The 21,090-nt window shown below is 46.2% G+C and overlaps 1 protein-coding gene across 2 annotated transcripts in view; it reads right to left on the bottom strand.

Annotated features, from left to right (window-relative positions):
* CACNA1C (calcium voltage-gated channel subunit alpha1 C) overlaps positions 1 to 21,090 on the bottom strand; it is a 692,837-nt gene that overhangs the window by 101,530 nt on the left and 570,217 nt on the right. The window contains exons 15-21 of one of the 2 annotated variants that reach the window (XM_023735710.1): positions 20,603 to 20,717; positions 19,682 to 19,802; positions 19,298 to 19,367; positions 10,624 to 10,756; positions 9,191 to 9,320; positions 7,645 to 7,704; positions 2,281 to 2,387 (exon numbers count right to left, since the gene is read on the bottom strand). In XM_023735710.1, coding sequence (XP_023591478.1) covers positions 2,281 to 2,387; positions 7,645 to 7,704; positions 9,191 to 9,320; positions 10,624 to 10,756; positions 19,298 to 19,367; positions 19,682 to 19,802; positions 20,603 to 20,717 — 736 coding nt within the window. Of the gene's footprint in view, positions 1 to 2,280; positions 2,388 to 7,437; positions 7,498 to 7,644; positions 7,705 to 9,190; positions 9,321 to 10,623; positions 10,757 to 19,297; positions 19,368 to 19,681; positions 19,803 to 20,602; positions 20,718 to 21,090 lie in introns of both variants that reach the window. The other variant, XM_004381214.3, reaches the window with a different exon arrangement.

Here is a 21,090-nt window from a genome sequence, read left to right as displayed (position 1 = left end):
CCCCACCCTCTAAGAACTCAGAGCTTGTCTGTGACCCTGGGACTTCCCCATTGGTGAGTAAATAATATGAAAAACAATTTTTATTATTATGCCTGGTGAAGGCATCATTGAACTTAAAGAATAATATACTGATGGGGAACTCCAGGTCTTGTGGCTGGCAGGTGGTGGGGGCTGGGGAGGACATGAGTTATTAATAACTCACCATGAATTATTGGCAATATAATGAGCTGTTCAGGGGGTATCTATGGTGTCAAGGAGATTCAGAGCAAGGCAAACCTGAATTCAAACCCCAGCTTTGCCAATTCCTAGCCAAGTCACTGAGGACAAATTTCCTAACTTTTCTGAGCCTTAGTTTCTTCATCTGTAAAATGGAGGCAGTCATCACCTCATAAGGTTGTTGTAAGGATTAAATGAGAAAATGAGAATCAACTAGCAATATGCTTGGCATATATTATGAAGCCAATAAATGGTAGCTTTTACTATTATGGAGTCCCTGAGTGGTACAAATGGTTAACACCCTCAGCTGCTAACAGAAAGGTGGGAGTTTTGAGTCCATCCAGAGGCACCTTGGAAGAAAGCCCTGGTGACCTACTTCCAAAAAATCAACTACTGAAAACCCTGTGGAGGAATGGTCTCTACACAGCAGTTTCCACACAGCTGAGATGCCAGGACCAAGTCAGAATTTTGGGGAGCCTGAGGCTACTGCTACTCCCTATTGGGAAGGAGGCACCAGGGGGCAGGCTACCCACAGCCCCCTTGGCAAGATGCTGGGATCATTTCTGGAGTTAACTGTTCACCTTGGGGAGGCATATGAACCATGCCAGGTTGGTGAGTAACTCTGAAGCTTATTACAACCCTCACACACTATCTCTGATTGAGATACCCTCTCAAGCCTACTTTGGGACCTAAAAAATGTATGACACGTCGGCAAGTGCAGATTTTATTCTTCACGTGGTCAGGATGATGTACTCAAGAGGGAGAAAGATCTGATTTCTCTGGTTCATAGCTCTTTTATTCCAAAAGATTCAAAAGGCACGCCTATCTACCACTGCAGCTTATCCCACAGGATCTCAGGGAGGGAGTCAGTTTGCACTGAATCACAACTGGAAGGGATTTAAAGGTCAGATGGGGAAAGCACATAAAGAGGAGGGCTCTTGGTTCAAGGTTGAATCCTGATTTATTAGCAGTGCTGGGATTAGAATCTAGACCTGTAGGCTCTCAGACAGAAGTTTTGGGTAATATAACTGATGACCACAAAAAAGAGTCTCACTCCTAAAGCCCCCATCTCTACCCCACCTTAGCTCACCATAAAAATAACCCTTGGGAAGGGAGACTCATGACCCCTGGGACTTAAGCTTTTCTCTGTTATTGGTATGACCTTGGGCAAGTCTTATAATGCCTTCAACCTCAATTTTCCCACCTATAAAATGGTGATAACAAGACTTGCTCTCTACCTCATAGGTTTTTTGTAAGGACCATATATATAAGAATGTGTCTGTGAAAGTGCTTGGGAAGTTTAAGTACAGGATTATCATTATCCGCTGCTGGAACTTGGTAGCAACTAGTAATTGGATCAATTTAAACCTGAGAAAGGTTCACAACCTTGTCTGTACAGTGGAATTACTTGGGGAGCTTTTAAGCACTCCAGACCAACTAAAATTAAAAACAAACAAACAAAAAAAACGGGGAGTGGGATTCGGGCAAATGTCTTTTTTAAAGTTACCCAGGTAGTTCCACTGAGCAAGCCAGTTCCACAAGCAGCCAGTGCTTTCTCCCACTCTTGTGTGCATGCTCCTCACACTCTCTCTCGCTAGACACACACACACACGCGCACACACACACACACACACACACACACACACATACACGGAAAACATCGGATGCTTTAACTGGGGAAAAAGGTGAGAGAAAATAGGGAGGATGGACCAGAACATCAGGACGGGTCGTGGCAATGGCACTTGGTAGATGAAGGGCAGCCAAGGGCACTGGTCACCTGGTGAGGGAGGTGGGATGGCGCTGGAGACAATCCTCTCTTTATAACTGGTGTGGCCCTGCCAGTCATGGCAAAGCCTGCTGGATCGACACACCCCCAAGTGTCCCACTATTGAGGACATGGACCGAGGAATCAAAGTTGCCATGCTATACTACTTCAGAGGCCCCATTCCCATCACAGTCACACTGTGGTGACTCTTCGGGAAGGCCCCCAAAACCTGGTTGCCCTCTCCAACACACATTCCTAGCCGCATACCCCCATCTTGGGCTGAAGGAACTCCTACTCACTGGATGCCAAAGGAGATGAGGGACACGCTGACCACGAGCAGGTCCAAGATGTTGAAGTAGTTCCGGCAGAAAGAGCCCTTGTGGAGGAAAGCCCCATAAGCAGTCATCTGCAGGGAGGCACAGAGAAACATGAGTGTGACTGACCTGAGCCTAAGGTCCAGAGACCGCCCCCACCTTGTATCCCTTCCTCCCATAGCATCCCTTGGGCAGGTCTCAAGCATTCCTGACTCCTGTAGGGCCCAGTCTAAGGGCACTGAGGTGACAGAGAACTGGCGGGGGGGAAGCAGCACCAAATAAGGAGCTATGGTGCCAAGAAAAGGCTTCTGCAACTGTTTGTGCACCCACCGAAGAACCGCCCCCCCCAGCTAAGGATATATAGAGGTTCTTTCCACCTACCAGGCCACATCAGACTCTTCAGTCCCATATTCAAAATGCTTTCAAATTGGGCCCCAATCTGATTTTTCACTGTTCCTCATCATATCTTTCAGCTCCAGCCCAAAAAGGTGCTTGGCTGGTGCCACCCAGTCAGGGTTTCCCTTGTACATAAACTCCTCAACTTCTCTAAATTTCATTTATCCTCTGGGCCAGCTTAAGACACTAGGTATCGGGGGAAGGTGGGACATGCCCAGTAGGTGACCACCTGCCCCACTTTGCCCAGGACTTTCTCAGTTTTAGCACTGAAAATTCTGTGATGCTGGAAACCCTCATCCCAGGCAAACTAGAATGGTTGGTCACCCAGTGAGAAGTTCTACCACCAACTCTGGAAACTAGCATCTTTCCAACTCCTGGCCTCAAGTAGTACTTATGATCTGTGCCAAACATTCTGGACTCAGTTCTCGTCTTGCTTCTAGACTGCATGCTCTTTAAGGGCAAGGGCCATGTGTTCAGAGAGGCAATGTGGTACAATGGTTAAAGGCACAGACTCTGGAGCCAGAGCACCTGGGTTTGAATCCCAATTCTATCATATTTTGTGTGGCCTGGGGCAAGTTACTTTAACTTCTCTATGCCTCAGTTTCCTCATCTGAAAAATGGAGATAACACTATCTACCCTAGATGGCTGTAAGCAGATAGTGCCTATTAGTGTTAGCTGGGGCCAGTGAACTTGGGGCCACATAAACTTGTATTCGAATTCTGCATTCTTCCTGAGAGAAGTTGAGTTTCCTTATCTGAAAAATGGGGATAATTATTATAATATCCATTCTATAGGGTTGTAAGTATCAACTGAATGTAAAACACTTTGAACTATCCTGCAGATAGTAAACTCCATATATAAGTGTTAGCTGTCACCAAAGAGAACAGAACATAGGGCCAGATAACTTGGATTTGAATTCTGGATTCTTCCTGTAAAGGGGAAGACTCCTCATGTATAAAATTGGAATACTATTCTCTGCCTTTGTGAAGCTCATAGAAAAACAACATGAAAGCCCTTTGAAAACTAAAAAGGGGACATATGGATGATGACTATTGTTCCATGACTTGGCTATTATTGTATTCCCTCCCTTGGAGCTCGGTGTAAAGCTGTGCTCTGTAGGTGTTCAACAAACAGCCTTTCCAATTCTGCTCGACTTGAATGAAGGACCAGTGGATTTCTAGGTTAAGGGCCGAAAAGGCCATGGGCCATGAAGCGTCAGCTGAAGGGACACCTTTGGAGCTGATGGCTGAGAGGCTGGGAGCAATTCTCTGGTGATCTGGGGTCCAGTTTATCTCTCTGGAATCAGAGCATGCCCAGGGCAGTGCGTCCACCGAGCAATTCAAAAGCAACACAGGGGAAATGGGCAAAAATAGCTCTTGCAACCTAATTCTTTCCATTTATCTCTTGCAGTAGGGGGCCACGGGGGACTCAGGCACCTGTGTTCTGCAAAAGTTGTTAGAAGTGAGTAGATTATATAAAAGGTTGCAGGGGAATACAATTTGAGATCTCTCCCAAAGGCCTACCATCTAGAGGGGCTCGCTTCCCTGACTCTCAGTGAGGACATGGGACCCCAGAGCCTGGGCTTGGGTGGCTCCCATAGTTCATGTAAATCAAAGAGCCTTCTGTTCCTGCAGCAGGCAGGCTGTCTTCCTGAGCCATCTCACTTCGAATCTAGAGAAGGCACTAGGTCTCATCTCTCCTTGCTCCTGGCTTGGATCCTCTAAGGTCACTACTGAGCTCCAGCACAGAGCCCACCCCTCATTTGGGAAAAAGAATTCCTTGGATAGGTGGACTTAATGGGGCTCAGAGAGCCAAGTTTTTCTTTTGTTTTTGGACTCCTGTTTTGTCAGGAGACCGTAGAATGAGACCAGTGTTTCCGTGTGTATGTGTGTGAGAGTGTGTATGTAAATGTGTGTGTGTGAGTGTGTGCGTGCACATGTGTGCATCCAGGCAGGGCATGAGGAAGAGTGGATGTTGGAGAAAGTGCAAGCAGATGCTGGAAAAATGGAGAATTTATTTGAAAGTCATCTGTGACACTCTGGGCACCAGAAAAAGCCAAGTTCAGATATCTAGTGTAAAGTCTCCTTGCCTTACCCTGTTTTGCTGATTGCCAACTGCCCAGTCCCTGCTTCCTGAAAGTTCTAAGTCTTGACTCAAGACAAGCCTATTGCTGGTGCATTTCTAGCTTGAGGAAAGACAAAGGAGTGGGCCATAGGTTCACTGACTGTCTAAGTTAAAAGGGCAGGAATCCCCCTCTGGTGAGCCACAGGCAACCCCCGCCCCCCTAGACAGCTCTTCCCACTGTGGGACAGCTCTAGCTATCAAAAGTGACTTCTTGTTGTTAGTTTCCGTTGTTGACTTGGCCCACGACTCATGGCAACACCACGCACATAGGATTTTCATTGGCTGATTTTCCAAAGTAGATCGCCAGGCCTCTCCTCCTAGTCTGTCTTAATCTGGAAGCTCTACTGAAACCTGTTCAGCATCATAGCAACACACATCTCCACTGATAGATAAGTGGTAGCTGCAGTTGAAGTGCACTGGCCGTGAATCAAACCCGGGTCTTCCATATGGAAGGCAAGAATTCAATCACGGAAATACCACTGCCTCCTAAAAGTGACTTATCTCCTGCAATTTCTACTCATTGGTCCACCTCCTCTCTCTTCTATGTGACAGTCCTTTGCATCCTTCAGGCCAGTTATTGTGGTCCTTCAAGCCATTTCTTTTTAAGGCCCAACATCCTCAGTTCCTTTAACTGTCCCTGATTCTCAATGCCCCTCTCGGGCAGCCATCATTGTCTCTGCCATGGCTCAAGACAGGGCCTTCAGGCTAGGCAGAGGCACCAGAGGGAAGGAGGTGCAGGGACTGGAGTTTACAGTCAGGAGCACATGAGCATAAGAGAGAATAGAAGGGGAAAAGGGGAAAAGGGTAGGGAAGGATCTTGCCATGACAATGCTTGCAAAGAGACCTTTCACTTCTGCTTGTATGGCAATCTTGAAGGCAAAATAGCACCATTGAAATCCACAAGGGAAGCTTTGTAGAGGGGTACTGAGAATTGGGTCTCAGAGCTTTTCTTGTCCTAGGAAAGAATTTTGGGCCTGTGTGCCTCCCTGAGTCTGAAGTCCAGGAAAAACAAAAACCAAAACCAAATTCAAAAACAGCTCTCCATGAAAAAGGGGTTTCACAGCAGTACATCTTAATGGAGCCAAGTACCTGTTAGTTCTCTGCTCCCCACCCTCAAGAAGTGGGCCTAGTCAGATCTACCCTCCCTGAGTAGAAGACAAAAACCTGAGGAACAGCCTTGGCTAACCGAAACCGGGAACAGAAGGCAGGGGTGAGCACGAGGGAGCCCCCTGGCATCCAGCACACAAACACCGCCCTGCTCAAATTATGTCTGGATATGACATAGCCTTTAGTACATCAAAGGGTTGGGCCATGACCTGGGAATTTTATCAGGATAGGAAGTGTCTGCAGGGCTGGAGTTAGGTGTTGACATCCAGCTTCTGTCAGCTTCAGGGATGGGATGAAAAGGGAGCCTGGATTCCTTTGGAGGGAGAGTCCCAGGCAGGTGTCCCAGAAATAAGCCACTGAAGTGGAAGCAGGTGCTTCAGAGCCTATAACCCTCCTGTTCAGGGTAAGGGTGAAATCTGCCTCTTTGCTCTGAGAGGAGAGTACATACTGACATGCACTTTTCCCAAGGTCTCCGAACTCACACCCTGAATCTCAGATGAACTGGCTTGGCAGTGCATTGGTTTAGAGGCTCAGAAGTATAACACAAAAACCTAGAGATGATATCTCTCATCCCAATGATGTTCACAGGGGCTCTACCTGTTTTTAGGATAACAGTGTTATAGCAGTTCCATAAACAGAGCCGCCAGTACCCAGAGGTGGGTCAGCAGCAGGCAGGGCTGTGCCTGTGCCCTGAAGTCCAGGGCTTGGGGCCTGGGCGCTCAAGCTTTCCTCAGCACTTGCTTCTCAACCCCCTATATTTAGCTCTCCAGTACAATCCTCCCTCCTCCATCCTTAGGGCAAGGGGCATTGTAACAAATAACAAAGCTTTTTAGTGGGTAACTGAGGGTTCAGAAGTCATCTGTATTTGTCTGCTGAAAGACTGCAGCTGGGGAGACTGGCTCCAAATCTTGCATCAGGCTCACGACTACTATAATGAAGGCCCAGCTGCAGCTTAACCCTGATGACTCCCGCAAGTTCTGTGGAGGTGGGAAGATGCCCATCCAAAGAGGGCTGCTGATGAGATGCCCTAAGGCCCCAAGAGCTTTCCTACTTTTGAAGTCTGGTTGGCACTTCCTCTGGGCAGGAGAAGGGAAATCAGGTCCTAAACAGGAACCAGTCATCAGTTAACTGGAGATGGTCTGTGTGTAAGCATGTGTGTGAATGCATGTGTGAGCTGGTGTGCAGGGGCACTGCTGAATGGTGTGTGCAGCGCCAAACCCACTGATGCGCTGGCACCAGTGTTGACACTGGCCACCGCGTGCCTCTTCCAGGCCAAGAACTGTTTGATGGTGGTCAGGGAGGAGGGGCCGCAGTGGGGTGGGTTTCTTCTGGAGGCATCTATAGCTTCTGAGCCTGAACAAAGTGCATAATACAAAGTGAGGGGCACTCGGTTTTTCGATTCCAGGCTGGAGAGTAAAAGGAGAGAGTGAAAGAAATAGAAGAAAGACGAAACAGCCAGACAGAGCAGAAACAAAGGAAGAGACAGCGAGAAAACATTGCTCAGGTTGCATTACCTTAAGGATAATTTCTAATGTAAAGATACTAGTGAAGACATAGTCTGCATTGCCTAGGATCTGAAAAATAAGCACAATTGGATTAGTGGCTCTGAGAGTGAACCCGACACCAACAGGAGCATGTGTGTTAGCGACAGACGGCAGGAGAGAGCTGGTGCTGGCACAAGGGAGGACAGGAGAAGGAGGAGAGGGTGATGGGGGCTTTACCTTCAGAGCAATTTCAATGGTGAAAATGGTAGTAAAAACAATATCAAAATAATACAGAATCTGCAAAACAAAAAGAAAAAGGGTGGGGTGGGGAAGGGAAGGGAGAACAGCAGGACAGGAGGAGAGGAGAGGTCAGTGGATGTTCACGAAGAAAGGAATCACACTTCAATAACCAAAATGCATGACACTTGAGGCTTTCCATGTCGAGACGGATGGGAATGAGTTAAGAGACAAGTGGCATAGACACAACGTCGGATCCTGAAGCTGGGCTAGCCTCAGGCAGCTTAGTGCTTCAGATGAAGTCCCCAGATACATGAGGGGAGCTTCCATGCAGGCCTCGGCTGATACTGGGCCTGGGCAGTGTCTTGCTGGATGTTTTTCTCATGAATCCAAAATATTTACAAACCCCAATCAGACCATTGGGGTGCTTGTCAAAGAGTCAGAGACCCAAAAAACCCATTGCCATTGAGTCGATTTCGACACATAGTGACCTTATAGGACAGAGTAGAACCCACAGGGTTTCCAAGGCTGTAAACCTTTCTGGAAGCAGACTGCCACATCTTTCTCCCGCAGGGTGGCTAGTGGGTTCGGACTGCTGACTTTTCGGTTTGTAGCCAAGTGATTAACCACTGCACCACCAGGGCTCCTTAAGGGACCAAGAGTAGGGTTTGTTTGTTTTTTTTTTCTGCAGGAAGCTACAAAATGCTTAGCTCAGTTTGGCGTGACTCAGCCAGCTTCCTATGTTGGTGGAAATCTATACCGGTGGTGTCTCTTTGGGGCATGGGAGGGAACATCCTCCAGGTGAGGCTCACCCAGGCTGGGGACAGGCTCCAGGAGTTCATGCTTCATTATGTTTCAGGTGATAGATCAGAGCTAGGGCCAACACCTGCTAACCTTCAGTAGGAAAGCCCTGGGCCAAGCAGGCTCCAGAAGCCACCAACTGGTTTGGCATGGGTACGGCTTTAGATTGGTGGGCTCTTCTCTCATGCCCACCTGAGGCTTCAAGGCAGAGCAAACGCCTGTTACTTCTTATTCTAATGACATTCACCAGAGCCTTGGGTGGGTCTCCAAATTTAGTTTTCTACTCTGCACACAGTCACCAAGGCTCTTTTTCATACAAGGTGAGCATTATCATTGGCACCTACTTGCCAATGCTCCTTCTCTCTCCCTAGTTATCGGGACTGGTCAGAATATGGTTACAGACTGGTCAGAGAGAAGGCAGGGACTCAGTAATCAGTGGCCACCCTTTACCAGGTTTACAGGGAACCAGGCATCCGGGGAACACTCACAGGGCAATTAAAGTCCTGACCTTCACCAATTATCAGGCCAGCCCAAGGCTTTTGGGTTCATGCCCTCTTACTTGCTTCTTCTGGTCCTAAGATGAGTTCTTCAAAAGTCCTAATCTCTTAAGAAAATGTTTACTGTGCATTGGATTGGGAATTTTGGAATTGGGCTCCCGACTGATCGATGACATTAGCCACAGAAGCTGTGAGCCCAGTCAGATTCCCAGGAGGAAGGGGTGCAGAGAACAAAAGGGGATGCGTACATGGTTCCTGAAGGAGGTGTGCTGGACGGGGTCCTCGGCAGCCAGGGAAATACTGCTGAGCAGAATGAAGAAGAGGATCAGGTTGGTGAAGATCGAGTCATTGACAATGCGGTGGCACTGGAGGCGGAACCTGCATGGGGAGGAGGAGAGAAAGAGAGACATGTCAGGAATGACAAAGGGAACAACTCGCTGGGCCTCAGGAGCCACTCTTCCCACCTCCTTCCACTAGCTTCCAAAAGGGGCTTGTTGGTTTGGGAGTGGCCACTTCAGCCTGAAGTCTTGCTGCTGGGTAATGACACCACTACCACCATCACCACCACCATCACTACCACCACCAGCACCACGCATCTCTCTACAGAACTTTGTAGTTATAAAGCACTTTGATAGCAGTAAACCTTTGACATTTCAGAAGGTTACATCTGAGACCTTTGGGAATCTCTACATTTTCAAGTACTGCTGTGACATTAACCATTGGCTTTTGTTTGGGGATTCCTTTTCCCCATTATTTTAAAAAATCACTTTATGAGATCTACTTCATATTTTTATGCATAGGGAACAATAGAGGTACTCAGAGATGTGGATGCTGAGAGTCTGGCTAAGTCTACTCTCTGGCTAGGTGGTTTGCTTCTGTGTAAGATCTTCAAGGTGTGCAGTTAAATCCCACACCTCAGCATAAGTACAAAGAACTACATGTACGGACCTCTGAGTGCTCACTGCGAGTACCACAAGTACTAGATCCTTGAATGCCAAGGGTGTCTCGTATACCATCTCCTTTAATCTTGATGACAGCTTAGGAAGGGAGGTATGGGTATTATTATCATCTTCATTTCACAGATAAGAACACTGCAGCCCAGGGAGGAGAGGCTTGCCCAGAAACATGGCTACAGGATGAGGGAGTCAGGGCTTCAGCCCAGGCCTTCAGACAGGCTCCAGGACTAGTCAACAAAACTAGTCAACAATAACATGTAAGTCAGGAGATAAAATATCATAAGATTCTTCTACGGAACAGGAGGAGATTTAAGACACTGTTTAACTTTAGAGTTTGTTAAGCTAAATATACTTAGTAAAATATCAAGAGGCAGTTTTGGAAATAGGGATGACGGTTGCAAACATTGTGGGAGTAATTAAAGTCACGGAATTGTACACTTACAAAGGGCAAATTTTATGTTATATATACTTTACCACAAAAAAATATTAGGAGTAACTATGAAAATAATGAAATAGAGTTTACAAATTTCAAAAGAATGAAGAGAAAAATAAATGCAGGGTCTTCTGAATCAGAACCCAGGACTCTTTTCCTAAATCACTTTACACAAGTTATGCAGAGCTGGGGGAGTGCCAGGCGCCATCCAGAGGTTCAGGTAAAATACAGGTGCCTGCCAGCTTGTATCGTGCAAAGAGCTGACTCCCAGTTTCCCACTGTTCTTGCACACCTGTTGTTGGCGCTGAAGATGAAAAACGCACTGGCTTCTGGCATGGGCACTGCTTTTTCCTTAAGGTGCAGCTCAGACAGTGGGCGGGGACGGGGGCCCACAGGCATCTCAGGCTCCTCCTCCTCCTCTTCTCCTGTAAGGAAAAAAGCACCAGTCTAAATAACTCCACCACTCCCACTTGGTCTTGCCATTGCCCACCTACTTCCATATACCTTCCTACTGGCAGGAATCAAGAAAGCACTTGTATCTCTGGGAATGTAGGGTGCCAACCAAGACAGACACTCTGCTCTATCCCTGTGGGTACTGCTGGAGCTCATCTCTGCGAGAAACAGAGTTTTTTGGCAGCACATGATACGGGGGTTGTGAGTACGATGACCAACTCATCCTGGTTTGCCCAGCCTGTCTGGGTTTTAAACTGAAATTCCCACATCCTGGGAAACGCCTCAGCCCTGGGCAAACTGGGATGGTTGGTCACCCTAATTGTAAGGCACTGGAAAAGGTGACCAGGTAAGACTAGGGCATTACTAGGTGTTACCGGTCCATCTAGGTGTGGGGTGGGGGAGGGGCCTGGCTTAGTGGACTTCGCGGGACCCCTTGCAAACAATCCTGTCCTTGAAGGTTCCAGGAATTTAAAATCAACACTTCCCTCATTTCTGAAAATACAAAAAATTCATGTACTGTAGGGATAATAGGGCAGTAATGTTGACCATCACCAGGCCTTTATTCAAAGGCTTAGAATCCTTGTGAGACACTGACATGAATTAAAGAAGCCCTTCTGCATTCCTGGCCAGTGGACACATTTAATGTGGACCAGGGTCAAACAGCTTATTCTTTTGCTTACAAACACATTGCCCTTGGGAGCCAGTATGCAGCTGCATGTCCTGTTCTGGTCAAGTGTGCTTTAAAATGATTATAAGGCGAAAGATAATAGCATGGGGGTTAGGAGCATGGACTCTGTGGCCAGATGATTTGATCCAAGTCTTGGCTCAGTTTCTTTCTGGCTAGGGGCATTTTATTTAGTCTCTCTGTGCCCCAGTTTCCTCATCTGTAAGATGGGATAATAATAACAGTACGTACGTACCTCAGAATGGTGCCTGGCACACAGCAAGCACTATATAAGTATTAGCTATTTTTATGATTATTTCTCTCCAGGAGAGAGGTTTTAAGTCATAAACTAGTGTTTAACATCTTTCTCTGTCTGATCCTTACATGCGAGTCTCCCCTAATAGACCTTCCATTCACATTCAACTATTTTCTTTTTTTTTTATTATTTAAACATTTTTTTTATTGTGCTTTAGGTGTCAACTATTTTCTGAACACCCACTATAGTGGGCTGAATACTGCTCCCCCCCAAATTCATGTCTACCTGGACCCTCAGAATGTGACCTTATTTGGAAATAGGGTCTTTGCAGATGTAACTAGTTAAGTTAAAATGAGGTCTTACTGGGTTAGAAAAAACCAAACCTGTTGCTGTTGAGTTCATTTTGACTCATAGCAACCCTACAGGACACAGTAGAAGTGCCCCATAGGGTTTCCAAGGAGCAGCTGATGGATTCCAACTGCTGACCTTTTGGTTAGCAGCCAAGCTCTTAACCACTGTGCCACCAGGGCTCCGATGACTGGTGTTCTTATAAGAAAAGAGACACACAGAGACACAGGGAAGAAAGTCACGTGACAATGGGGACAGAGATTGGAGTGATGCAGCTACAAGTCAAGGAACACCAAGGATTGCCAGAGACTAACACAAGCTAGGAAGAGGCAAGGAAGGATTCTTCTCTAGAGCCTTTACAGGGAGTATGGCCCTGAAGACCCCTGGATATTGGATTTCAAGCCTCCAGAATGCGAAACGATAAATTTCTGTTTTAAGCCACCCAGCTTGCAGTAATTTATTATGGCAGCTCTAGGAAACAAATCCACCCACTCTGCGCTCTCTCCTTTCCTTATGTTCTCTCTCTCTGAACTGCTCTGCATCTCCCTCTCTGCAGAGCTACAAGGGCCCCACCCCAGAAAGCATCCTTCCTCTGGCTTTCCTGAGTCCCCTTGGCTCCTGGGAATGACCTTCCTGTGGACTCCGGCAGCATCTTCTGCCTCCCGCGTTCATTTGGCACGTAGCACACAATACCTTGGATGACTGATTTTAAATGTCATCTGTCCCATCTCTCTACATGCTAAAAACTTCCGTAGAGAGAAACCATGTCTGGCACATGGTAGCACTTCTTTCTTTCTTTCTTTTTTTTTAACAGTTACAAGTTTAATTGTTGGGAAGTGTACCCTGGTCCTGAATAAGTCAGTGTCACAAAGGACATTGTCCCAAGTTTTCAACAGTGTCTGACATGAAGTTAGCACTTATTTCTTGATGGTGACTGAACTACACCAACAGTAACTTCCTAAGGAAGGAGACTTTGCAAAAGAAGGGGGTCAAGTGGAGACAAATCCTCCCCTGGTTGGAAAAAGATTGTTAGGGAAGTTCATCTTATGACTCGGCCAAGCCTCTGCCCTCACTCTCATCTTCTGGTCAAAATGAAGCCAGGTGGCATAGAGATTAAAAAAAAAAAAAGCCTGGCACAGAAACTGGTACTTTATCAAGCAAGAAGCATTTAGGGACCTTTTGCTGGCGGACAGCAGAATATAGGCATAAATCAGATTCTTTCCCTAGGGTAATTAGAGCTGACCGGCAAGGCAATTAATATTTTCAGCAGAAGAGACAGTGAGATGAAAAATTGCGTACAGGCCAAGGGTTGAAGCTTTTTGACACTCAAGTCTTCATATGTACAAGAAAGGCAAAGTCTACTTAAAGCAGAATAAGTGAAATCAGAGTTGGCCTAAATAGTGATATTTACAATCTAATTCGAAAGGATCTTAAATCCTTGTCTAGATGTTTGCATCCTTTTCAGTTTTGCTCTAAAAGATACAACATTTTATTACTGATAGTCATTTCATAACAGGCAATTTATGCTTATTATAATCATTTACATTTAAAGAAAACCATATGTATTGGCTTAATACTTTTCTGAGCTCCTAATGAATTTTGCAGGCTCTTTCCACTGCATTAGCCTGCCTCGCTGTTTATGAAGTTCTATTATCAATTTCCATTTTTGGAGAGAATCGAGTTGGTCTATTCAGACATACACAATGGCATGGGGTTCAGCTGAGAACAGCTACCTAAATTTCAGGCTTAAAAGAGGAAACCATTTCTGAAGGACAAATGCAAACTTGTAAAGGGACAGAAATTTGACAGCATGTGATGTTTAGCATGCATTATGTATAAGGAGGGAGGCCAACAGATTAGGAAAAGTCAGACAAAAGTTCATTTTTGGGGTTGGCAACAGAATCACCTGGACTCCCACTCTCAAATGCCAGTAGAATCCCTTGAGGTTCTTTCTTATCTTTGTTCTTGGAGGTTTGGAAAAAGTATGATAAGTCAGATACTGCTGTGCTGTGGAGTCGCTACTTTTCAGAATGGCAGGTTATAGTATTTGTATAGCAAAATGCTCCACTCTTTGTCTTTGGTGACTCTTGTCCCCTATCCAATCTGATACTCATTTTCACCTGTGTGGTTTTGCTCATGGCCTCTAGTGCCTACCTCTGAGGTTGAGGACACAAAGCCATGGTTCTTGCCTTTGAGGAGCTTACAATGTTTAGTGAGGTACACAGGCTTACTGACAGCTAAAGGCAGGGCATGACTGCTTGAGGGCCAGACATCTAGGGCAGAGCTGTAGGAGAGCAGGGACAGAAGGCTGAGGATGTGATTCCTTCATTGGGTATTCTTTACTGGCTCAGTTAAAAAACCCAAGAATCACCCTTTGTTATGAATGTGTTGGAATCACCATGGATAGATGTGTTCCCCCAAAAGATATGTTGAAATCCTAACCCCCGTACCTATAAATGTGACCTTGTTTGGGGAAATAGGGCTTTTCTTTGGAGATGTTATCAGTCAGGTTAACCAGGTCACACCAGAGAAGGGTGGGTCCTAATCTTATATGACTTGTGTCTTTTAAAAGAGGAGGATCACACAGAAACAAAGAGTCACACTTGGGGGAAGAAGTCTTGTGAAACTACATTTAACAAGCCAAGGAAAGGCAAGAAATGCCTGGGGCTACAGAAGCTGAAAGAGACTAGAAAGGATCTTCCCCTAGAACTGACAGAGAGAGAGCTTAGCCATATCAACACCCTGATTTGGACTTCTAGCCTCCAGAACTGTGAGAAAATAAGTTTATTTTTTAGAGTCACTCACTTTATGGTATGTTGTTACAGCAGCCTTACGAAACTGAGATGCCCTTTATTCCTCTTTCTTTTTCCCCAACATCTAATTCTTAATAAGCCCTGTTGGCCCTACCTGCAAAATGTACTCAAATCCAACCATTTCTCTGTATCTCCACCACCATCACCCTTGGCCTGGCTGTCATAATCTCTCACCGGCACTACAGCATTAGTCTAAACTGTCCCTCTCCCCTAGTTCCACTCTTGTCCGTCAACCATTTTTCTCACGTGGCAGCGAGTAAGTCTTTTACAAGGTAAGTTGGAGTCAGATCATGTCCCTCCCTGCCTGAGATACTCCAGTGGCTCTCCACTCCCATGAGACGAAATCCACACCTCTCGTGTGGCCTTGGAGGCCCTGCTCCATCTGCTCTTGCCTATTCTATCTCATCTAGCACTCTCCTGTGTTTTCTCTGTTCCAGTCACATTGGCCCTCTTTAGATTCCTTTGCTGCCAAGCACACTGCCCCTAAGAGACTCTGCACTTGCTAATCCCTCCACTTGGGAAGCTCTTGCCTCTGATTTCCATATGTCTGGTTCCTCTGAAGGAGTTCCTGGGTGATACAAATGGTTAACGCACTTGGCTGCTAACCGCAAATGTACTCAAATCAACTTCCAGAAAGGCTGGAAGCTGCAGTCCACCCAAAGGTGCCTTGGAAGAAAGACCTGGTGATCTACTTCCAAAAAGTCAGTCATTGAAAACCCTATGGAGCACAGTTCTACTCTGGCACACATGGGGTTGGCATGAATTGTAATCAACTGGATGGCAATTGTTCTGGTTGGTTCCCTTGAATCATTCAGGTTTTGGCCCAAATGTTGCCTCTTCAAAGAGGTGTTTACAGACCACACAGTCAAAGCAGCCTCTGCCCTACCTAGTAACTCTCAAACATAACACTTGGTTTTATTATCTTCATGTCACTTATCACTACCTGACGTTACCTTTTCTGTTGGGTTGTTTTCTTGTTTAATATCTGTCTCTCCTACTGAAATGTAAGCTCCACGTGAGCAGGGGTCTTCTCTGTCTTGCCCACTGTTGCATCCCTAGTGCCTGCCACACAGTTGGTGCTTTAGAAGCACTTATTAAATGAATGAATATCTCCAAGGTTTCATCCAACTCTCAGTGTCTATGAAAATAGTATGGTCTAGAAATAACTTTTCTCCCTCTCCAACTACCTCCTTCATGAAGCCTCCTCAGACTCACCACCCCTCATTGCTCTCCTTCTCCTCCAACCTCATGCAGCAATTAAGCCTCCCCAAATATCTGATACTGCACTATACTTTCTCTGGTGGGGGGCACGCTTTTTTCCATGTGCACTTGTCATGTGCATTTAATGACTCCTTAAGAACATCTGCATTTTCAAGGAGTTCAGGACATGATAGACACTCAGATTAAGCAAAAGCGACCTTATCCTCTACTTGTCTTGGCACAATGGTTTTCTTTTTGGGTGAGTGGATGTTTTAAGATTTAGTGTATACTAATCTGGGAGGCTAAAACCAGCTGGTGAGCATTGGGGATTAAATAGAGAGGGAAGTACTGAAGGGCCAACACTGGCCTGTAGAGCCACTTGGTGTGAATTAGAAAAAGGCTCCTCCTCTGGGTGTTTACAGCCACGCGAGGACAAACCCCTTGGCTAGCAGAGTGCAGGCTGGATTTCAGCTCCCACTCGGCCACTTGGAGATACGCCTTTGATTATAACCTGGACAACTGAACACAGCAGCCCTGGAGGGAGGAGGTCAAGACAAAGGGAGAGTAGAGGGAGAAGAGGGAGCAGGGGAACAGAAGGAGAGCAGGGAAGTATGTTCTCTGGCGTCCTCCTTCCTCTCTTGAGGAATGTTCATCAGTGCTGCTCTAGTAGGCCTCTGGGGCTCCCCTGGAGGGACATCTGCATGGACTGGACGCAGCAGGGGCCAGCTGTCTAGAGGCTGAGTGAATGGAAGGGACACTGGTTGGGGGGGACAATAGTACATCAGGCCTGTCTTTCAAGGTTCAGAAGAAAGAGAAGCAGGAGGGAAAGAGAGAATGAAAACAGCAGAGACCACGGGCTAAGTGACCTGTGGAGGAGCCTCTTGGAATTTTTGCTGCTTCTGGTACTAAAGGACCCAGCAGTTGACCTGCAGAGGCAGGGAAGGCAGGAAGAGCTGGGAAGCAGAAGCTAATTTAACCTTTGAGATTGGAGGCCCGAGGGGAGCTCAGGCAACAGTGCGTGCATAATAAAAAGTGAAGGTGTGAGCTCTTTATCTGCTCCTAACCTGTCTTGTGATATTTCATTCTTTTAATGAGCAAGGAGCGATCCTGCTTCCTGCAAGTAGCAGGTATGCCCTCCAGCCAGGACAGATGTGCAAGCCACCCGGCTCTAAGAGCACACTGCCCTTGGGGCCTCCTTGGTGAGAAAATGGAACCAGAGACAATGGACAGATTGGGGGCCTTGAGGGCAGGCTTAACAGCCTCATTGTGGTGGGGGGCGCAGGGGGTGAGTGTAAGCTGTGGACCAGGTGATAGGGTAAGGCAGCCTCAGTATCTGTGGACCAGGTGATAGGGTAGGACAGCCTCAGTATATGTGGACCAGGGACAGGGTAGGACAGCCTCAGTTATCAATAGATCAGAGGCATCAAAACAAAGGTAGAGAGCTCAGTGGGAACGAGAGAAAGGAAGGCAGGTGTTTGGAGGAGGTGGCCACATGATGGCAGGAAAAAAGCACACTCTAAAAAATCTAGAGAATTCTGAGGAATCAGTAGAGTGTGGGAATAGCTTTTCAGTTTAAAAGCATAACCATTCCTTGAATCCTCAAACCACAAGAAGTTACACGCTGGGTTGACAGAGAGCCATTTCTACCATGGCCAACATGGTGACAATATCCTCATTAATCATTTCTCCCTTGACTCTCTTCTCTTCTGTTTCATTAGTGCAACAAAGAAGAGAAAAGCCACAAGTAGATTTAGAATAATAAAATCAAGATTATTGTCAATTATTGTAGATTGTAGGGTGCAAGTGCAAGAGATGTCCCTGCACCACTGCCATCTACAATGAGCAGATTCAGGCTGTCCACATCTGGGTGCATGTGTGAAAGACCCTCAGATCTAGATGTCACCCCCTGCTGTCTGTTGTGTGCAGGAAGGCCACATCCACAACCTTTAAAAAACAAACTACAATGTCATTATTATACCAACAAAATTAACAAGAACTACTTAATATCATTTAGTCTCCGGTCCACATTCATTCTTCCCTGATTACCTCAAAAATGTCATTTTAAGGTTCATTTGTTCATTCAAGATTGAAGCAAGATCCTCCCATCACATTTGGTTGATATTTCTAGTAAGTCTTTGAAAATCTTTTAACAGTTTCTTCCCAGAAGGGTTTTTAAAACTTCAAAAGGTATAATGACCCACACATGGAAACACCCTTCCTACTCTTCTATCCAAGTCCCAGGAAACCAAATCCTATTCCCCCAGCAGGGATAAGGGTGGGTGATGGTATGACCATAGGGAGCTTGTCTCCTATGGACAAAAGAAGAGGCTGCTACTGTCCTTGCAGACAGATCCAGCAGAGAACAGATGGAGGAAAAGCAAGAAAGAAAACCTAGCTTTGCTCATAAATGTAGAAGGTTTTCCACCACCTAACTTGGTTACCAATCCAAATACAGCCTAACCTACACAGAGAAGGAAATGTCAGTAAAATAAACAGTCTTTTCTACCATCAAGTCCTACATGTGCAATTGACTTCAAGCTTGACGCTGGTGATAATATCTGCAATTCTAGGTAAAAGGAAGGCAAGCTGAGGGCTTGTACAGGATATATGAGGTTTCATGAACCAGACGAAGGGAATCTTTGAGAGACATCTAAGGACCTTTGACATTAAAATCATCTAAAAGGGGGCTGAATTTACAAATCAGATAGAAACACTAGAAGTCTAAGTTGGTAAGAGCTCTCTTTTTTATAGCAAGAGACCTGAAAGCATTTTACAAAGCAACAAGTGAGACATCTGTGGTGGCAGCTGTCCTTGTGCTCAGCACTGCCTCCTGAGCAAGGGCAAGACAGATTTGGGATTTACTATTATTATTAAACGAGCATAATGCTGCAACATATGTTATACTCATAAATTACATAACTTAATAATGATTTTACAACATATGCTATAAGAAAATCTCAAATGTATATAGAATCCAGGTTTCAAAGGACACAAAAGCACTGCTCAAATATGATCCCACTGAACCTGACATTATTATTATGAGGAAACCAGAAACAAAGTTTCCCCCAGATGATAACAGATAATGCTTAAATACAGAGACAGGAAAGGTTTAGCAGTGTCAAGGGAAGCTGGAACCATTGGTCCCTAATACATTGGTATTCCCATATAGTTTTAGAATTTGGAACTCTAACCCCAACTTCGCAGTCTTGGAGTTAGGCAGGAGGACTGGTACCTGCAGTTTCTGGGTTGGGGTAGGGACTCTTGTCCTCATTTTCACTGGGGTGGAGGTCATCCATGTTGATCTAGTCGGCCAAGGGAGAGAAGAAGAATGCAATTAGATATGTTCCAAAGCTTTAGAGGCTTCAAGTAGCCTTGAAATTGCACTACAGTCACTGGCTGAGCTGTTGACTCAAAAATATGTCCTTGTCACTTTGCACATATTCTTCAAGACATAACAGAAGGCTGGGATTCAATCAATCTGCCCAGCTCTCCTGCTCCACCCCCATTGGCTTTATATCCATCAAGTCTCTTTCCTTCCTTCTTTCCTCCTTTCCATGGTTGTCTGGTGTGGGAAGATTGTGGCCCTCACAGCTCCTGGTAGGAGACGGTGACTCACCTTGGTGGTGGGTGGGGACTCTCCATCAGCTGTAATGGATTTCAGCTCAATTTTCTCCTCCTTGGTCTCCTCCACTGCCGGCTTTTCCATCACCTGTTGTTTTTTCTCTGGGCTGGCAGTCCTGGCCGGTCAGCAGGAGAAAGAACAAATGGATGTTTACTGGTATGATCAGGAACAGTGAAGAAGGGAAAGACCTTGTGTTCTGTTGGGGGCCAGTGGGAAGACTCCCTGGGTCTATGTCCATCTTCCTTTGCTCAGAGCACATCGTGTGTGCAGCCCAATCACAAATGCTGTTGGGCTGGTCCCAGGATCCTAGGCACTTGGCTACATGTGACTCTGTCTGGCCTCAGTTGGCCTCTCCCAGCTTCTCAGCTGCTCCAGTCTGAACTCGATAAACGCTCTGCATTTTCTTTAGAATTAGTACCTGCAGGAACTCTCCTCAGTGCCCAGCAGATGCATGGCCTACAATGGTCCCATCTAGACAATGATGTGATACAGTGGAGGGCCCTGTCTTGCCTTCTTAACACTGCAGATGAGTTACAAAACAGTTGAGGACGGGTTGCTGTTTAAGCTGGAATTGTATTTCCTCTCCACGTGGCTGCCTGCCTCTTCTCCCACCCTTGACTCCCACTATCTATCATGGCCTCTTCCCTCAAAAGAGAATTCCCTCAACTTCCCAGACAAACGTGAGAAAATACAACAGCTTTGCAGAGACTAAAATTTATGATGATCTCTACCTTGGAGCAATACCTAGAAATTAGGAAAGAAGCTCAGCTTCCTGTAGGAAGCCCCAAACCCAGTCCCTTCTAGGAGGAATGGCTAACAGAGCACAGTGCCCAAGCCTCTCTTTATCACCAATGGGAATGGCATTCCAAAACTGCGACCCTTGGGCCCTGGGCTTGAGTAAGCTTAGAGGGTTACCTGGCCAGCTTCTTTCTCTCCTTCTCTTCTTCCTCTTCTTTTTGGGCAGATGTGAGGCTCTCAGCATCAGCCAGGTTGTCCACAGCAATGGCCAAGAATACATTCAGTAGGATATCTGTTTGTGTCCATTCTTAAAGAAAATAACCCTTAGGGATTTTGGTGGGCTCAGGGGGACAGGGAGGGTACAGGACATGCAGGATTAGAGTTCCCCAGCAGAGAAAGTGCGCAGAACTCACTTTGAGGGGTTCAGTGCCCACCAGAGACCTTCCTCCTTCCCTCTCCCCTCCCCTGGGAGTTTCTAAGGAGTTGAGATGGGGCTGGCTTGTGGGCTGGAGCTGGGGGTGGTGAGGCAGTGAGCCCTGCCTTGATCTTTAATTGCTTGATTTCATTATTGTTTTCCCCACTAAGATGGCTGGCTGAAATTGACATTATAAACAGCACTGTCTCTAGCAGAATGGTGTCTCTTAAGAGGGGTTCTTTATAACTGG

The sequence above is a fragment of the Trichechus manatus genome, unplaced genomic scaffold (genome assembly GCF_000243295.1).
Source record: "Trichechus manatus latirostris isolate Lorelei unplaced genomic scaffold, TriManLat1.0 scaffold00081, whole genome shotgun sequence".
Taxonomy (NCBI): domain Eukaryota; kingdom Metazoa; phylum Chordata; class Mammalia; order Sirenia; family Trichechidae; genus Trichechus; species Trichechus manatus.
Note: the sequence above shows the minus strand (reverse complement) of the source record. Positions and strands in the feature narration are given on the sequence as shown.